The 13,384-nt window shown below is 42.1% G+C and overlaps 1 protein-coding gene across 1 annotated transcript; it reads left to right on the plus strand.

The window, feature by feature from the left end:
- Positions 1-3,920: 3,920 nt before the first annotated feature.
- Positions 3,921-11,367, plus strand: LOC119660393 (RNA-binding motif protein, X-linked 2). The gene is made up of 4 exons (XM_038068931.1): positions 3,921-4,014; positions 10,202-10,257; positions 10,316-10,598; positions 10,779-11,367. Exons 2-4 carry the CDS (start codon positions 10,244-10,246, stop codon positions 11,184-11,186), a joined length of 705 nt encoding a protein of 234 aa, XP_037924859.1. The 5' UTR covers positions 3,921-4,014; positions 10,202-10,243; the 3' UTR covers positions 11,187-11,367.
- The last annotated feature ends 2,017 nt before the right edge of the window (positions 11,368-13,384 follow it).

Consider the following 13,384-nt stretch of genomic DNA (forward strand, 5'->3'; position numbering starts at 1 on the left):
TCACTGTGATTGTTCAATCAACAGTCAAAAAAGGCAAAACTGCAACAAGTTCACAACTTTTTCCGAATCCGTCAACTGAATTTTCTTGAATTTTTCTGAGTTTACAAAACTTACAGCTCTCTATAGCGAACTAGAGAATATTAGACCCATTTCAAGAATATAACCCGCGATCATCAGTTTGGATTCCAATCTTTCTCCACGATACCCTGAATGCAGGACTAACTAATACTCATAATCAGTTTCCTATCCCGAGTCTGCAGGTCCGGATGGCATCATCCCTGCGCTAGTAATAGAAGGAATGGATGCCATGGGTCTACATATTCGGAATATATATCGCGCATGCCTAGCACAAGCTTATATTCCAATTAAATGGCGGGATGTGAAGGTGTTGTTCATTCCCAAACCAGGAAAACCCACCTACACAGACGCAAAAAGCTTTCGACCGATCAGCCTAACGTCCTTTCTGCTAAAAGGACTAGAAAGACTAGTAGATCGGTTCATAAGGGATACACATTCCTAAGTGGCCACTTCACCATAGGCAACACGCCTACCAGAAAGGCAAATCCACGGAGACAGCACTCCATGAACTTACGGCAAAAATTGAAAAGGCGATGTCCGAAAATGAATACGCCTTAGGCGCATTCATGGACATCGAAGGTGCCTTCAATTATGCCTCATTCGCGGCAATTTGTGATGCGGCAAGACAACATGGAATCGAACCGCTGCTAATCAGTTGAATCCTTCACATGCTAGAGCGGAGAAAAATCCACATATCGGTCGGCCAGAAGTCTATTGAAGCAGGATGTCTCAGGGGCTGCCCACAGGGAGGGGTTCTCTCTCCACTGTTATGGCTCTTGGTAATGGATACCCTGCTGTGGCTCCTGGAGGACAAAAAAGTCTTCGCGCAAGCATTTGCGGACGACCTAGCCGTAATAATTACCGGCAAGTTTGCGGACACCGTATGTGACCGGTTGAATGCAACTCTGCATGTAATCCACAGCTGGTGCCTCCGCAATGGACTCACGGTGAACGCTAGGAAGACTGGACTAGTTATGTTCACTAGGAACGTCAGGTTGGGTAGCTATACGCTACCCACCTTAGCAGGGGCGGAAATCCAGCTGGCACAAACAGTCAAGTACTTAGGAGTACATTTCGACTCCAAGTTAACGTGGAAGCATCATACCCAGTAACAATATCAGAAATCCTGCAGATTGCTCTGGTGCTGTAGGAATGCGATAGGTAAGACCTGGGGACTTTCACCTAAACGGATACACTGGATGTGTACATCCATAATAAAACCCATTTTGATGTATGCATGCATCGTCTGGTGGCCAAGACTGAACTTTGCTAACAGCAGGAAGCTGCTAACGCAGATTCAGAGACTTGGTTGCCTAAGTATTACTGGAGCAATGAGTACTACGCCGACTGCGGCACTTGAAGCTATCCTAAATTTACCCCCAGTTCACTTGGAGGTGAAACGGAAAGCGGCCAACGACGCATATAGGCTCGATACCATTGGGGCGTGGAAAGGCGGCCAATCCAACGGGCGTGCGTCTATCTGGAAATTCCTTGAAAAACATCCGGTAGCCCTGATGCCGACCGATCATATGGTTTCCAGACTCGTCTTTGAAAAGACATACACTGTCGTAATCACCGAAAGAGAAGAATGGCCGACAAACGGCCATGAGTCTTTTTAGAGGACAGACTTAATAATCTTTACCGACGGGTCAGTCATGGAGGGTGGATCGGGTGTTCTCGGAGAATCCGATTATAGAACAGGCCCGACCTCTCGGAAAAATGACGACCATATTCCAGGCGGAGATATATGCCATTTCATTGGCAGCAGAAGAATGTCTGCGACAAAAATGGAGGGTTCGGACCATTCGAATCTGTTCCGACAGTCGGGCGGCATTATCGGCACTAAATGGCAACAACATATCAAGCAAGTTGGTGTGGATTTGTCGTCAGGTGCTGCTGAAACTTGGCCGACTGAACGAAACATTCCTGATGTGGAGGCCGGGGCACTCTAACATCGCCGGCAATGAGGAGGCGGACAGACTAGCTCGCCGAGGGTCTGGATCCACAGTGGTGGGACCAGAACCAGCTCTTGGAATCCGACCATCTACTGTCAAGTCTACTCTGAAGGGTGAAATTGCAAGGATTCACGCAACCGAGTGGAAAAATTTGGACTCTTGCCGGCAAGCGAAAATCCTTGTGAAGGAGCCTAGGGCCACTAGAGCGGCATTTTTGTTGTCTCTTAAGAAGTCGAACATGAAAACCCTAGTAGGGCTTTTGACGGGACACTGCCCCTTAAACTACCATATGGAAAAGATTGGGGTAGTGGTTTCGGCTAAGTGCAGCCAATGTGAGGAGGAGGAGGAGACGGCCCTGCACTTTTTATGCAGCTGCCCGGCTTCCTCAGATCTCAGACGAAGACACCTTGCCAAGGTTTTCTTCAATGAAGAATCTGCACACTCTCTGCCTCTGGAGAATGTTCTCAGATTCGCTAAAGCCTGCGAATACCGTAGGCGGGAAGCCATTGAATAGGCAACTACGGGGATAGTACAATGGGCCTAATAATGGCCTGAGTCCTCGGAGCTGCAGCTCTCCCCAGTTAACTAAACTAACTAACTTCCTATCCCGATAAAACAAGGAGTGTGAAATACATTGGAGAAACAGGACAAACTGGGCGAATGTCGCAGTGATTTATTACTCTTTCGTAACAGAGGAATGGGCGCCGAAGTCGTCATTCCAAGGACAACGTACTTTGAACCAATGGGAAAGCACACTAATATATTCTAGACGGAAATGTACGTTATAAATAAGCCTCCTTCAATCTCCGAAGAGACTATACGCGACAGGATATTGCTATTCTGTTCGACAGCCATGTGGGCGTCAAGGCACTTAAGTGTACCCAAGTGAATTCGAAACTGGTACGAGGATGCTTTAATAAACTGAGGGGGATACGAACCCAAGCGCTCAAAGGATTCTTTAAACCTCATCTAAAAAAAGTTAATTCTCATAAAAATTTTCGTCGGTCGTTAGTTTTTTTTCTAAAGCGACTTAAATATTGAAACTTTCCGAAAACCTTGAGTTAAACTGATGGAAGAAAGCGTGAAAACAATTGCTTTTATCTGACCTTTTTGACGTAATAGAAATTTTCCTTTATTTCCCTTATGCCACTTCCAACAATTTTCGCCACTCAACCTTGTTTAAAACATAATTCAACCATTTAGTGCGACTAACCCCGTAAACAGGAGTTATTGCCCAAACATACCTACTTGAATCCATTGATTCCAGCAGCACGTTTTCCGCTCCGACAATATTTTCACTTCCACTCATTTCAATTGAATCTCCACAATTTAATCTAAACAAAATAAATACATTTATTGGCTTCATATCCTTAAAAAAATCAGAATAGTTACTTCAGAAAATCCACGTACCCATCATTCACATTATTCATCACAAACTCTATATTGTCCACCGCCGTTACTCCCACATTGACTAGTGAAAATGTTTGTCTGTTGAGACAAAACAACTGTTTTTGATGTTTCTTCCTAGAAGTTTTTGGTTTTGTTCGTTTTCCTAAAAATCATTTTTAACAACATGTGTTGCCAACGCTGGTGGGTGGACCGTTAAATATGACGTCACAGCTTTCAAGCAATATGCTGGGGTTCACATTGCTGACCAGAACCATAGTGAAAAGAGGCGTCTTTAAAATTCATTACTGCACCAAAGCATCGACCAGAATATACAAGCTTCAATTATTATTATTAAAATAAAAGTATTCTGATATTTTAAGGACTTTAGTGCTATTTTAATTTGCATGCAACATTCGGCGGGTTCCTTTAGCAATCGCATGATATTCTATATAAAGTCAGTTCAGTGGATGAGGAAAGTATCACGCTACTGTCACTATATGTCACTTATAGGAACGTAAACAAACGTTTTGTACAAGTGCCGGGCCGGGGTGCGTAGTTCTGATTTCCTGACAGTATTCGAAGTTATTTTTCAGTAAGTTCTTGTCAATAAAATCATAAATAGAGGCAGGTTTAACAATATTTTAAGTGACGATAAATAGGAAAGGTTTAAGAAAAATTGTTCCAATTTAAATCGAGGCGAATCCGATTGAACAATGGGATGATTACACAGCTCTTAATAAATCAAAACAAAACAATGAAGATCCTTGATGTTTATCCAAGTATACATACCAGACTGCCATTTATGTAGAGAAACGGAGATATTGCAGGAGCCGCGCGAGCAATTCCTCGCGGAAAACATCAAACCAAGCGGCTAGAGCTGCGGCCACTAGCCATTTCAATCACCTCTTCAACTGCTCATTATTGTGGATAAGAAGTAGACCGTTAACGCCTTCCACAGGACAATCAAACAATTTGCGACCATCTGCCAGTTTTTGCATGATGTTAGTCTCGGCTTCTATTTTCTTTTGTCACAGCGCGCACCACACTAAATATCCCGAGATTTATCACGGTTTCGGAACTCAAGTTCAACTCACCTCTAGTTCCAGCAATCAATCTACGTTCACCGATGCACTTCCATGATTCCGCATTCAGTCAAGTCTTGTGCCTTCCGTCAGAACGTGGGGGACGACCTGAGTAGGCTCCAAGAAAAAGCATTTTTAATGGCGGCCCACGGCTCATTAATATTCTCAGACGTACTTTTCAGGGCATCTGCTGTCCAGTCAGACTGATAGCTCTGCCACTGCTGAACGGCAGATGGATCATATAAGCTGTCGATGTTGAAATTGAAGTTCTTCATCCAACAGACAAACGGAGGCGACCAGTCATTAGATTGTGATCCCTTTCGAAGACAGCTTCTAAGTCTCCCGCTGATCAGAATGTAATCAATCTGATTGTCCTTTGTAATATGTGCTTTCTTATGTAGCAATGCACACTGCCGTCAATCAGAGCTCTTGCATTCTGGCATTCTATTCGCAGAAAGACATAGGACGCGTGATCTTCGCTATAAGCTGGATTACACTGGAATTCTTCCTACTCCCAGACACTAGTAAAAAAAAAACATCAAGCTGGATACTAAGAAAAGGGTTAAAGGAATGTTTAAGTAAGGCCTGCAAATATGTGGCATATATTCCACGTACATCACCTGAAGATAATAAAATACCATAATAGAAGGATCAAGTATAATCTGGCTGATAATAATGATATCCGTCGTAGCCGGTCCGAAGCCCGGTTGTGAAAGGTGGAGGGATGGATCGCTTCAGTCTGAATGGCGATACGCCACCGCAGTGCCTCAGGGGGTAGGTGAGGAAAGTGCAGGAACTTTGCAGTCTTGCAGATTACTCACTGAAGAAGCCATCCCCACACCTGGGAGTTAGGTATAAAATGCAAATCGATCTGAGAAGAAGGAGAAATTTGAGGTATGGTACAGATAACCGGCGAGAGTCATCTGACTTGGTGACTGGGTGAAGCTCTCGTAATGGACAGAACGGCGTCGAAACCGCTAGTCGTGGGGCGGTTCGACGTCTAGGCGCCACGATGACCAGGAACATAGCTCCACCTACTGCAGCTGTTTCGCCATAATCTGTGGCGACCACTTCAGTAGATTCGTGTAGGCAGCGGATGAAATGGACTGAAGAAATGAACCTCTTCATCATCCGCTCCTGCTACGAAATAACGGCGGGGCCGGGTACAACATCTTACCGCCTCTTGTTGCGGAAACTGGTGACCAAAAGTCGATGGGGCCAGAGGTGGCGGCATTAACTACACAACGCCGCAGGCAACAGTTTCAGTACTCGCCGAAACACTCTTCTCCACCGTCCAGCTGAGATTTTCGCTGTATAGAATTCTCGGAAATGGATTCTTTGCATAGACCAGGTATTCCCAGGCTCTATGTATCTCCGGGAACTCCGAAAATTCTATCTCAAATCAATGATGAGATTACATCTCGAATGTGTGCTGATATGTCTCTGCTGCAACTACAATCACTTGTGTATTGGATGTCTGTTTATCAGGCTGCGTAGCTGTCAGACGCGCTTTTCTCAGAAACAGCTGGCTCGATTGATAGGAAGTTTAGTGGGAAGATGGAAACTGTGCTGTCGTATTTTGTCAATAGATGGCGACACTTAAACATATCTTGTGTTGTACTTATCGCATCGGGTTATACTATACAGCGATTTGAAGACGACAATCTGTGCTACAAGTGTCTCTTTGACAGTGTTGTGATCGTACCTTTCAGTTTCGAATTATAGCGCGTCAAAGATGAAGTCCACCAAGCAAGAAATTCGTAATATTTTACATTCTTACTACCTGAGAGGTAAAAATGCAACCAAATGCCAAAAAAATTTGTGAAGTTTATGGGTCCGATACAGTAACGATTCTCACAGCACAGCGTTGGTTCGATCGATTTCGTTCTGGTGTAGTGGATGTCGAACATACACCCCGTACTGGTAGGCCAATCGTCGTAGAAATCGATAAAATCGTCGAAATCATCCAAGTAGATCGGCATGTGAGCATTTGCTCGATTGGCCAGGAACTGGGTAAGGACCATAAAACCGTTTAGAACCATTTGCAGAAGATTGGATTCCAAAAAAAGCTGGATGTTTGGGTGCCACACGAGTTGACGGAAAATATTTCTTGAACCGAATCAACGCCTGCGATGCATTGCTGAAACGGAACGAATTTGACCCATTTTTGAAGCGTATGGTGACTGGTGATGAAAAGTGGATCACGTACGAAAATGTCAAGCGAAAAAGATGGTGGTCGCCAGCGGGCCCAAACCATCGGCAAGCCCGGATTGACGGCCAGGAAGGTTTTGCTGTGTGTTTGGTGGGATTGGAAGGGAATCATCCGCTAGGAGTTGCTCAACTATAGCCACACCCTCAATTCGGTCCTCTACTGTGAGCAACTCGACGGTTTGAAGCAGGCGATTGACCAGAATTGGTCAATAGGAATGATGTTGTGTTCCGCTCGGCCTCACACATCTTTGATGACCCGCAAGAAGCTACGGGTGCTCGGATGGGGTGTCCTATCGCACCCATCGTATAGTCCGGACCTGGCACCAATTGATTATCATATCTTCCGGTCCATGCAAAACACTCTTGGTGCTACTAAGTTGGCTTCAAAAGAGGCTTGCGAAAACCGGCTGTCTGAGTTTTTTGCAGATAAGGAGGGGGGGGGGGGGGGTTGTTTATAAGAGGGGATAATAGTTAAGTATTTATCCAATAATAAATACATATATTATAATAAACATTTATAAGGCGCTTTTATTCATTTGCTGTATAGTTTAAATATTCACAAGAAAAACGGAACTTAATTTATAAGGCGCTTTTATCCATTTGCTGTATAGTTTAAATATTCACAAGAAAAACTGACTTGTATTGTTGCTTCTCAAACGTTAGAGGCAGAAAAGACGTCTCCCTTCATTTGTTTCTTTTCTGCCCCTAACTCATGGCACACTTTTCTCGCCGGTCCTCCACTCCCGTGTCGTGCTCCGCAAAGTGGATAGATCCGCGCCATCTATTCGTTCGCACTCGCAACATTCGAAATAAATTTCGAATGCCGCGAATCCTGCCGCGCCACAATAGAGTTGCCTTCTAAATGGCAACAAGTTTGCGAATAAAACGGCGTATATTTTAAATCGGATAATTCTAAGTATGCCAAATAAAGCGTCAAATTTCGATCACAAATACGACCTTTCTTTTTCCCCAACCCAATATTATCGTGTTGGGTGTCAAATAAAAGGTTTCGATTAATATTTTCCGAATCCTGTTTTACCTTTGACATTTATTGGAAAGGCGGCGAATGCGGGGACCATAAAATGATCATTTCTTTCACGGACCCAATGACAGAAACTACCTAACCGAAAGATCGGTCGTGCTGATATTTGCTCAAGTAAACTTACTAATATTATATTACCAACTTCTTTAAATTGACTAGAAAATCCCCTTATCTTCGTCCCAGGAGTACTAAGTTTTGTACCAGTTGCAACAGCTCAAACTTCTTAATTTCGCGCGAATTTACTGCATCATAAGCTATGCAAATAATATGCTGACGTCATAATTAACGAGAGTAATTGAAAGTGTCCGGTTGGCTCAAGTGGTTAGAGCGCTAGGCTGTCGTCGCGGTTCAAATCTCGCTGGGCGACAGATTCCTCTGTTATCATGACTGGGTATCGGATACCAGTCAACTCAGTTGTGAATCAGTACCTGAGTCAAATCAGGGTAATAATCAGGGGCGAGTGCAACGCTGACCACATTGCCTCCCACAGTGTACTGCGGTGTACCGTTACGGTCTTGATTGAAGTGCTCTAACACACTTCAAGGTCCTGATCCAATTGGATTGTTGCGCCAACGATTATTAATTGACATTCAAGTGAAATATTAAAATTCCATTCATGAAGAATCAATTTCTCGCCAGCCCTCTTTAAGGTTTTGTGTAAACCCAAAACCTTATTAAAATCGGTTTACTGTCTGTCCGTCACACGCATTTTTCTCGGAGACGGTTGTAGCGATTGACACCAAATTTGGTAGAAAGGTGGGAACTGTGAACACTCACACATACAGTGTTACATCCTTTTACGTTGTATTTAAGGGGGGTCTCCATACATGCAAAAAGGGGGTTTAAAATTTTTTTCATCAAATATAGTCATGTGGGGTATCAAATTAAAGGTCTAGGTTAGTACTTTTTGAAGCCGGTCCTAATTTTAACATTTGTTGGAAAAGTGGGGAGTTGGGAGGGTTGAAAGTGATCATTTCCTTAAGGGGGCCATTCTCAGACAATACCAAACCGAAAAATCTGAAAAAAATCAGGAGGCCACCACTATATGGTGCCTGGGCTCCGAAATAATTTCCATACCGATATCTGTTCTGTTCTGTTCCCCCCTGTTGTAGTTTAGCTTCTTTACATTAGATTTTGATATTGACCTCCTAGTGTGAAGCGTATGTCAACCTGACTGCTATCAATACGGGGCTTTCCAGATCAAATTATTTGTGTAAATGGCTTTTTAAAAAGAAGGGGATAATTGAATTTCTAACTATGTTCACATAGAATTCTCATGCAGATAGAGAAACATAAAACCTTTTATATGATACCTGAAGAGTCTAGCTTCTGTTTTCTCAACTTGTTTAAATAGAGGTGGAAATCTTGAAAAGACGCTGGTGTGCCAGGTCGCAGTATGTGGGATTCTCACTCACTAACCCCTTCCCCCCCTCCTAATCTAACCCCAGTTGGCCGAATTAAAGGGATTCCAGACATCGCACACCAACTGCCGACGCTTCCTAAGTTACAGTTACCACAGTTTCTATTACATCGGCCGTTGAACGGACTCGTTAAAACCTATACTGCAGCTTCGACAGACCATTCGTTAGCTTGACGAACGGGGGCAGCCTGTTGTATATCACCCTCCCCAACATCTTCTCCATGGTGTCTAAAAGAGAGATAGGGCGATACGAAGAGGGTGTTTTTGAGGTTTCAGTATCAGAACCAACCTCCGCTTTTTCCATGGGCGGGAAACACTGATTGCACCATGCATGATTCAAATTTGCCCATGTGGGCCTGATTTTAGCAGCCAACTTCAGGGCTGTGATCGGAATCCGCTCCAATCCCGATGCCTTATTATCTTGAATTCGTTCACAGCTCTTTTGTAGTTTTTGTTCCGTCACCACGGGGATCGAGAAGATATCCTATCGAACCTTTGGCTAAGATCCATTTTTTCCTGTTATGGGAAACATTTTGCGACTAATTTGAACAAGTTGCGTCCCTTGGGGTGATAGTTGACCCCTCCCCCCATTACCAACTTGTGGGCACAGGTTCGCATTTGCTTCAAGGAAAGCCTGTAGCAATTCCGCTTACTTGCTTTACCAACAAGAATCCTAGTTACCTTAAGTACATCGCGGCTCGGATCTTCTGTTTGGTTACATATGATAACTCATATCAACTATCAACTTTTCTGTCTCGAATACAATGAGGAATTAGATACATAGTTTACCATGAATATGCACATTATCATTTATATTTTACCGTTTCGCTTTCGAAACACATGTTACATAATACAATACAGTTATTGTGACTGCTGAATATGACAAAAATAGTTGAAAAACGCTAAATCGTACTTACCTGTATCAAAAAGGATACTTTGTATCCAGCTTATTTGATTTTTGTCACTTTTGGCGATATTCTCTCTCTTTTTATTAAGCTAATATAATTTCTTTTCTTCATTTCAGAATTAATATTCAGTTTAACTGGAATGTTGAATATTCTTCAAAATGAATCCTATGACGTGAGTAAGAAATCACATTGTTTTAATGAATGAAATCAACTCGTCTCTCGTTTTTCAGGAATATAAAAAACGTCACGAAGCTAAGTGAACAAGAGTTGAAAAGAGATAGTAAGACATCATGGCATGATATGTACCGGGACAGCGCCTGGATATTTGTGGGCGGCTTACCATACGATCTAACAGAAGGCGACATAATTTGCGTCTTTTCACAATACGGGGAGATTGTAAATATCAATCTCATTCGGGATAAACTTTCGGGAAAATCGAAAGGATTCTGCTTCATATGCTATGAGGATCAACGATCTACAATTCTAGCTGTTGATAATTTAAATGGAATTAAGGTAATATACTCTTTGCCAAACTGGTGGTCGTTTTTTAAAGCTATTACCAAAATGTCAGAGATATTCATTGAAAAAGTAATCTCATGATCAAAATTAAGAACCAGACACGAACGTAGTAAATATTTTTGCATTTAAGAAAAATTGCTCTTCCTCTTACATTCAAACGCTTTCATTTTGCAGATTTTGAGTCGTACGATTCGCGTTGATCATGTTTCTGATTACAAGCCGCCAAAGGATAATGAAAAAGCCGATGAGATAACAAGACGTTTACAGATGGAAGGTTGTGCACCGAAAGCTCAAATTCCTGTGGAAAATATCAAACAAGAACGCGATAAAACCTCTGAACGAAATGAATTTGGCTTACCGCAGCGACTGCCTATTGATCGAACAATCAAAACAGAACCGGGTTTGAAAAAGGTTAAAGTGAAAAAGGAGAAAAAGAAAAAATCAAAGAAAGAAAAGAAGAGTAAAAAGGCCAAGAAGGAAAAGAAATCAAAGAAACGTAAGAAATCATCAAGTTCCGATGAATCTTCAACTGAGGAGAGTACAGATAGTGATGAAGATGAAAGGAAGAGAAGGAAAAAATAAAGTTCAATGTTTTTTTTGTAAAGTAATAAATCTTCAATATTATTTATTTGTCAATATTTATTGTCCATCTTCTCTGCAAACACATGAAGTCAACCTAAATGGGTCGAACAAATCATCAATTATTATCACAATCGATGCAATGAATACCAAGCGATGTTTGCATCGAGCTTCTTGATGATGATATGGACGCCTTTTTGTCTTTTAAATGAACTTACATCAAGGAACGAATCCAAGTTGGAAAATTAAAATATTAGGGTTTCTAAACGACTATTTTTTAATGGAAGAGGAAGCCTTTCAAATTCTTAGGTCTATGGAAGATGAGAGTACATATGTATGTTAAACGACGAAAGCGTAGTGTATACATTGATTGAGCACAAAACTTGGGAGACGTCTCATCACCAGCAGTTCTGCTACCGAATTCTATCTCCAACTTCATATGGTGTTTGCTGGGAGTTTTTCTTAATGGAAAACAGTAGATGAAGCATAATAAAAACAAATTGGACAGGGACTAATTTCCTGGAGAAAAGTGGCTTTATGGTATATTAAAGTTGCTATCCAGGAAACCATTTAGCTTTCCAAATAAACCAATATAATGGATACTCTCGGATCCCAAAAGAGTCGACCTACCAGTCAGTGGAACGGAACCTCGATTCCTGCCCCAGGTATGCCATTAAGATCATACTTCGAGATTTTATTATTGGAAAAATTAGTCTTCTTTATGGCTATAACCAAGTCGGAAAAAATGACATACAGTACAGTAGAATTGAACCAATAAGTGAGTAGGATGGAACCCTATATACATTGATGCTCACACTGGAGATATAAACAAGGAAATCTGGTTTCCAACCGTATTGGCACAATGGAGCGATGGATTCAGTATTTTGATGAATTTCTCAACAGTCAAACTCTCTCCCCACAGAGCAAAAGCCACCACCACCAAATAGCTTAAGGTTCATAAGAAAGAGAAAAAGAAGTTATGTATCTGATCCGAGACTTAGAATTAACAATTAGAATCTTTTAAGATTTCTTTCTGTTCCATTTGTTCCTCCAATGATGCCATAAAAACTTGGCCTAGTAATGCAAAAAGAAGGTTGCCCATCGTCACTTTGGCAGCTTTAAAATATTTTCCCCTGATTCATGCAAATGCTTAGTCTCATATATTGTTTCACTTCCTTCCTCCATTCTAACAATAACTCAAACCGTAGTAGCCATTCGTGAAATTGCTTTCACCAGCGTGTTGAGGAATAATGGCATTGGCATCAAACGATACTAGGTGGACATTAATGCTCCCACTTACATCGCACTAATGTTTTTGGCATACTACTCAGATTCATTAGCAGGACCCAGTTTTTCGCATTTCTTAACCAACCACTTCGCGATTTTTGTTAGTTTTTTTGGTAAATGAAGGATCCCAAGTCCACATCTATTTTTCTTGGTCCACGACCTTTCTTTTGGGCTTAGCACCTAAGTACTCAAAAAATACGAAGACGACTAAACATTTCGTCCAGGGCAAAGACAATCCATCAGGGACTGCCTCACTTTTTATTTGGGATCCCTCATTTCCCAAACCAAAAAATTAGCTCTCCCCTAGTTTAGGCTTAAACTATGGCGGTTTTTTACGTTGAATATCAAAAGGAGTGACAAGCAATTGCTACTACTTTTGGGCACGTTCCTCCCAGGGCAGAGGTGAGGTAGTGTGTCTGATGAGTTGCGTTTGCCCTGGAAGAAACTTTTACCAGTCTTCGTCACTTTGTGATGTTGTATGTGGGCGAATTCGAATATGGCTGAGATTCGCGGATGATACGTACAACCTTGGGCGCATCATTTCCTTCCATTCCGACATAAAATAGCAGCCAATAAGGCAATGCTCCACCGCCTCCTAACAATTCCAGTGGCACCTGAGGACTTCGCCAAAGAGAGATATTATTTCATGTACGAGTACAGGGCAAGGAAAAATTGTTTTAACAGCACCACTATAGAAGCCACGATTTGAAATCTACAACAAACTCACGGAAAGACGAGTCTCACCTTTTCAATCCTGTCCCAGTTTAATATTCTACAAATGCCTAATCAGATTCTGCCTCGAATAAGCGACCTCTTCCATTGCCAATCGCCCGAAATACATTGATAAAAGACCGGTCTACTAGTTGTGATGTTACATAGGTTTTACCACCCCTCCGACCTTTGTCAACTCCACA

Source organism: Hermetia illucens, chromosome 1 (assembly GCF_905115235.1).
Source record: "Hermetia illucens chromosome 1, iHerIll2.2.curated.20191125, whole genome shotgun sequence".
NCBI lineage: Eukaryota > Metazoa > Arthropoda > Insecta > Diptera > Stratiomyidae > Hermetia > Hermetia illucens.

Excerpts from the sequence above, each read along its gene's own strand:
- LOC119660393 (XM_038068931.1), top strand. Across the intron at positions 10,599-10,778 it reads ATAATTTAAATGGAATTAAG|ATTTTGAGTCGTACGATTCG; the intron begins GTAATATACTCT and ends TTCATTTTGCAG.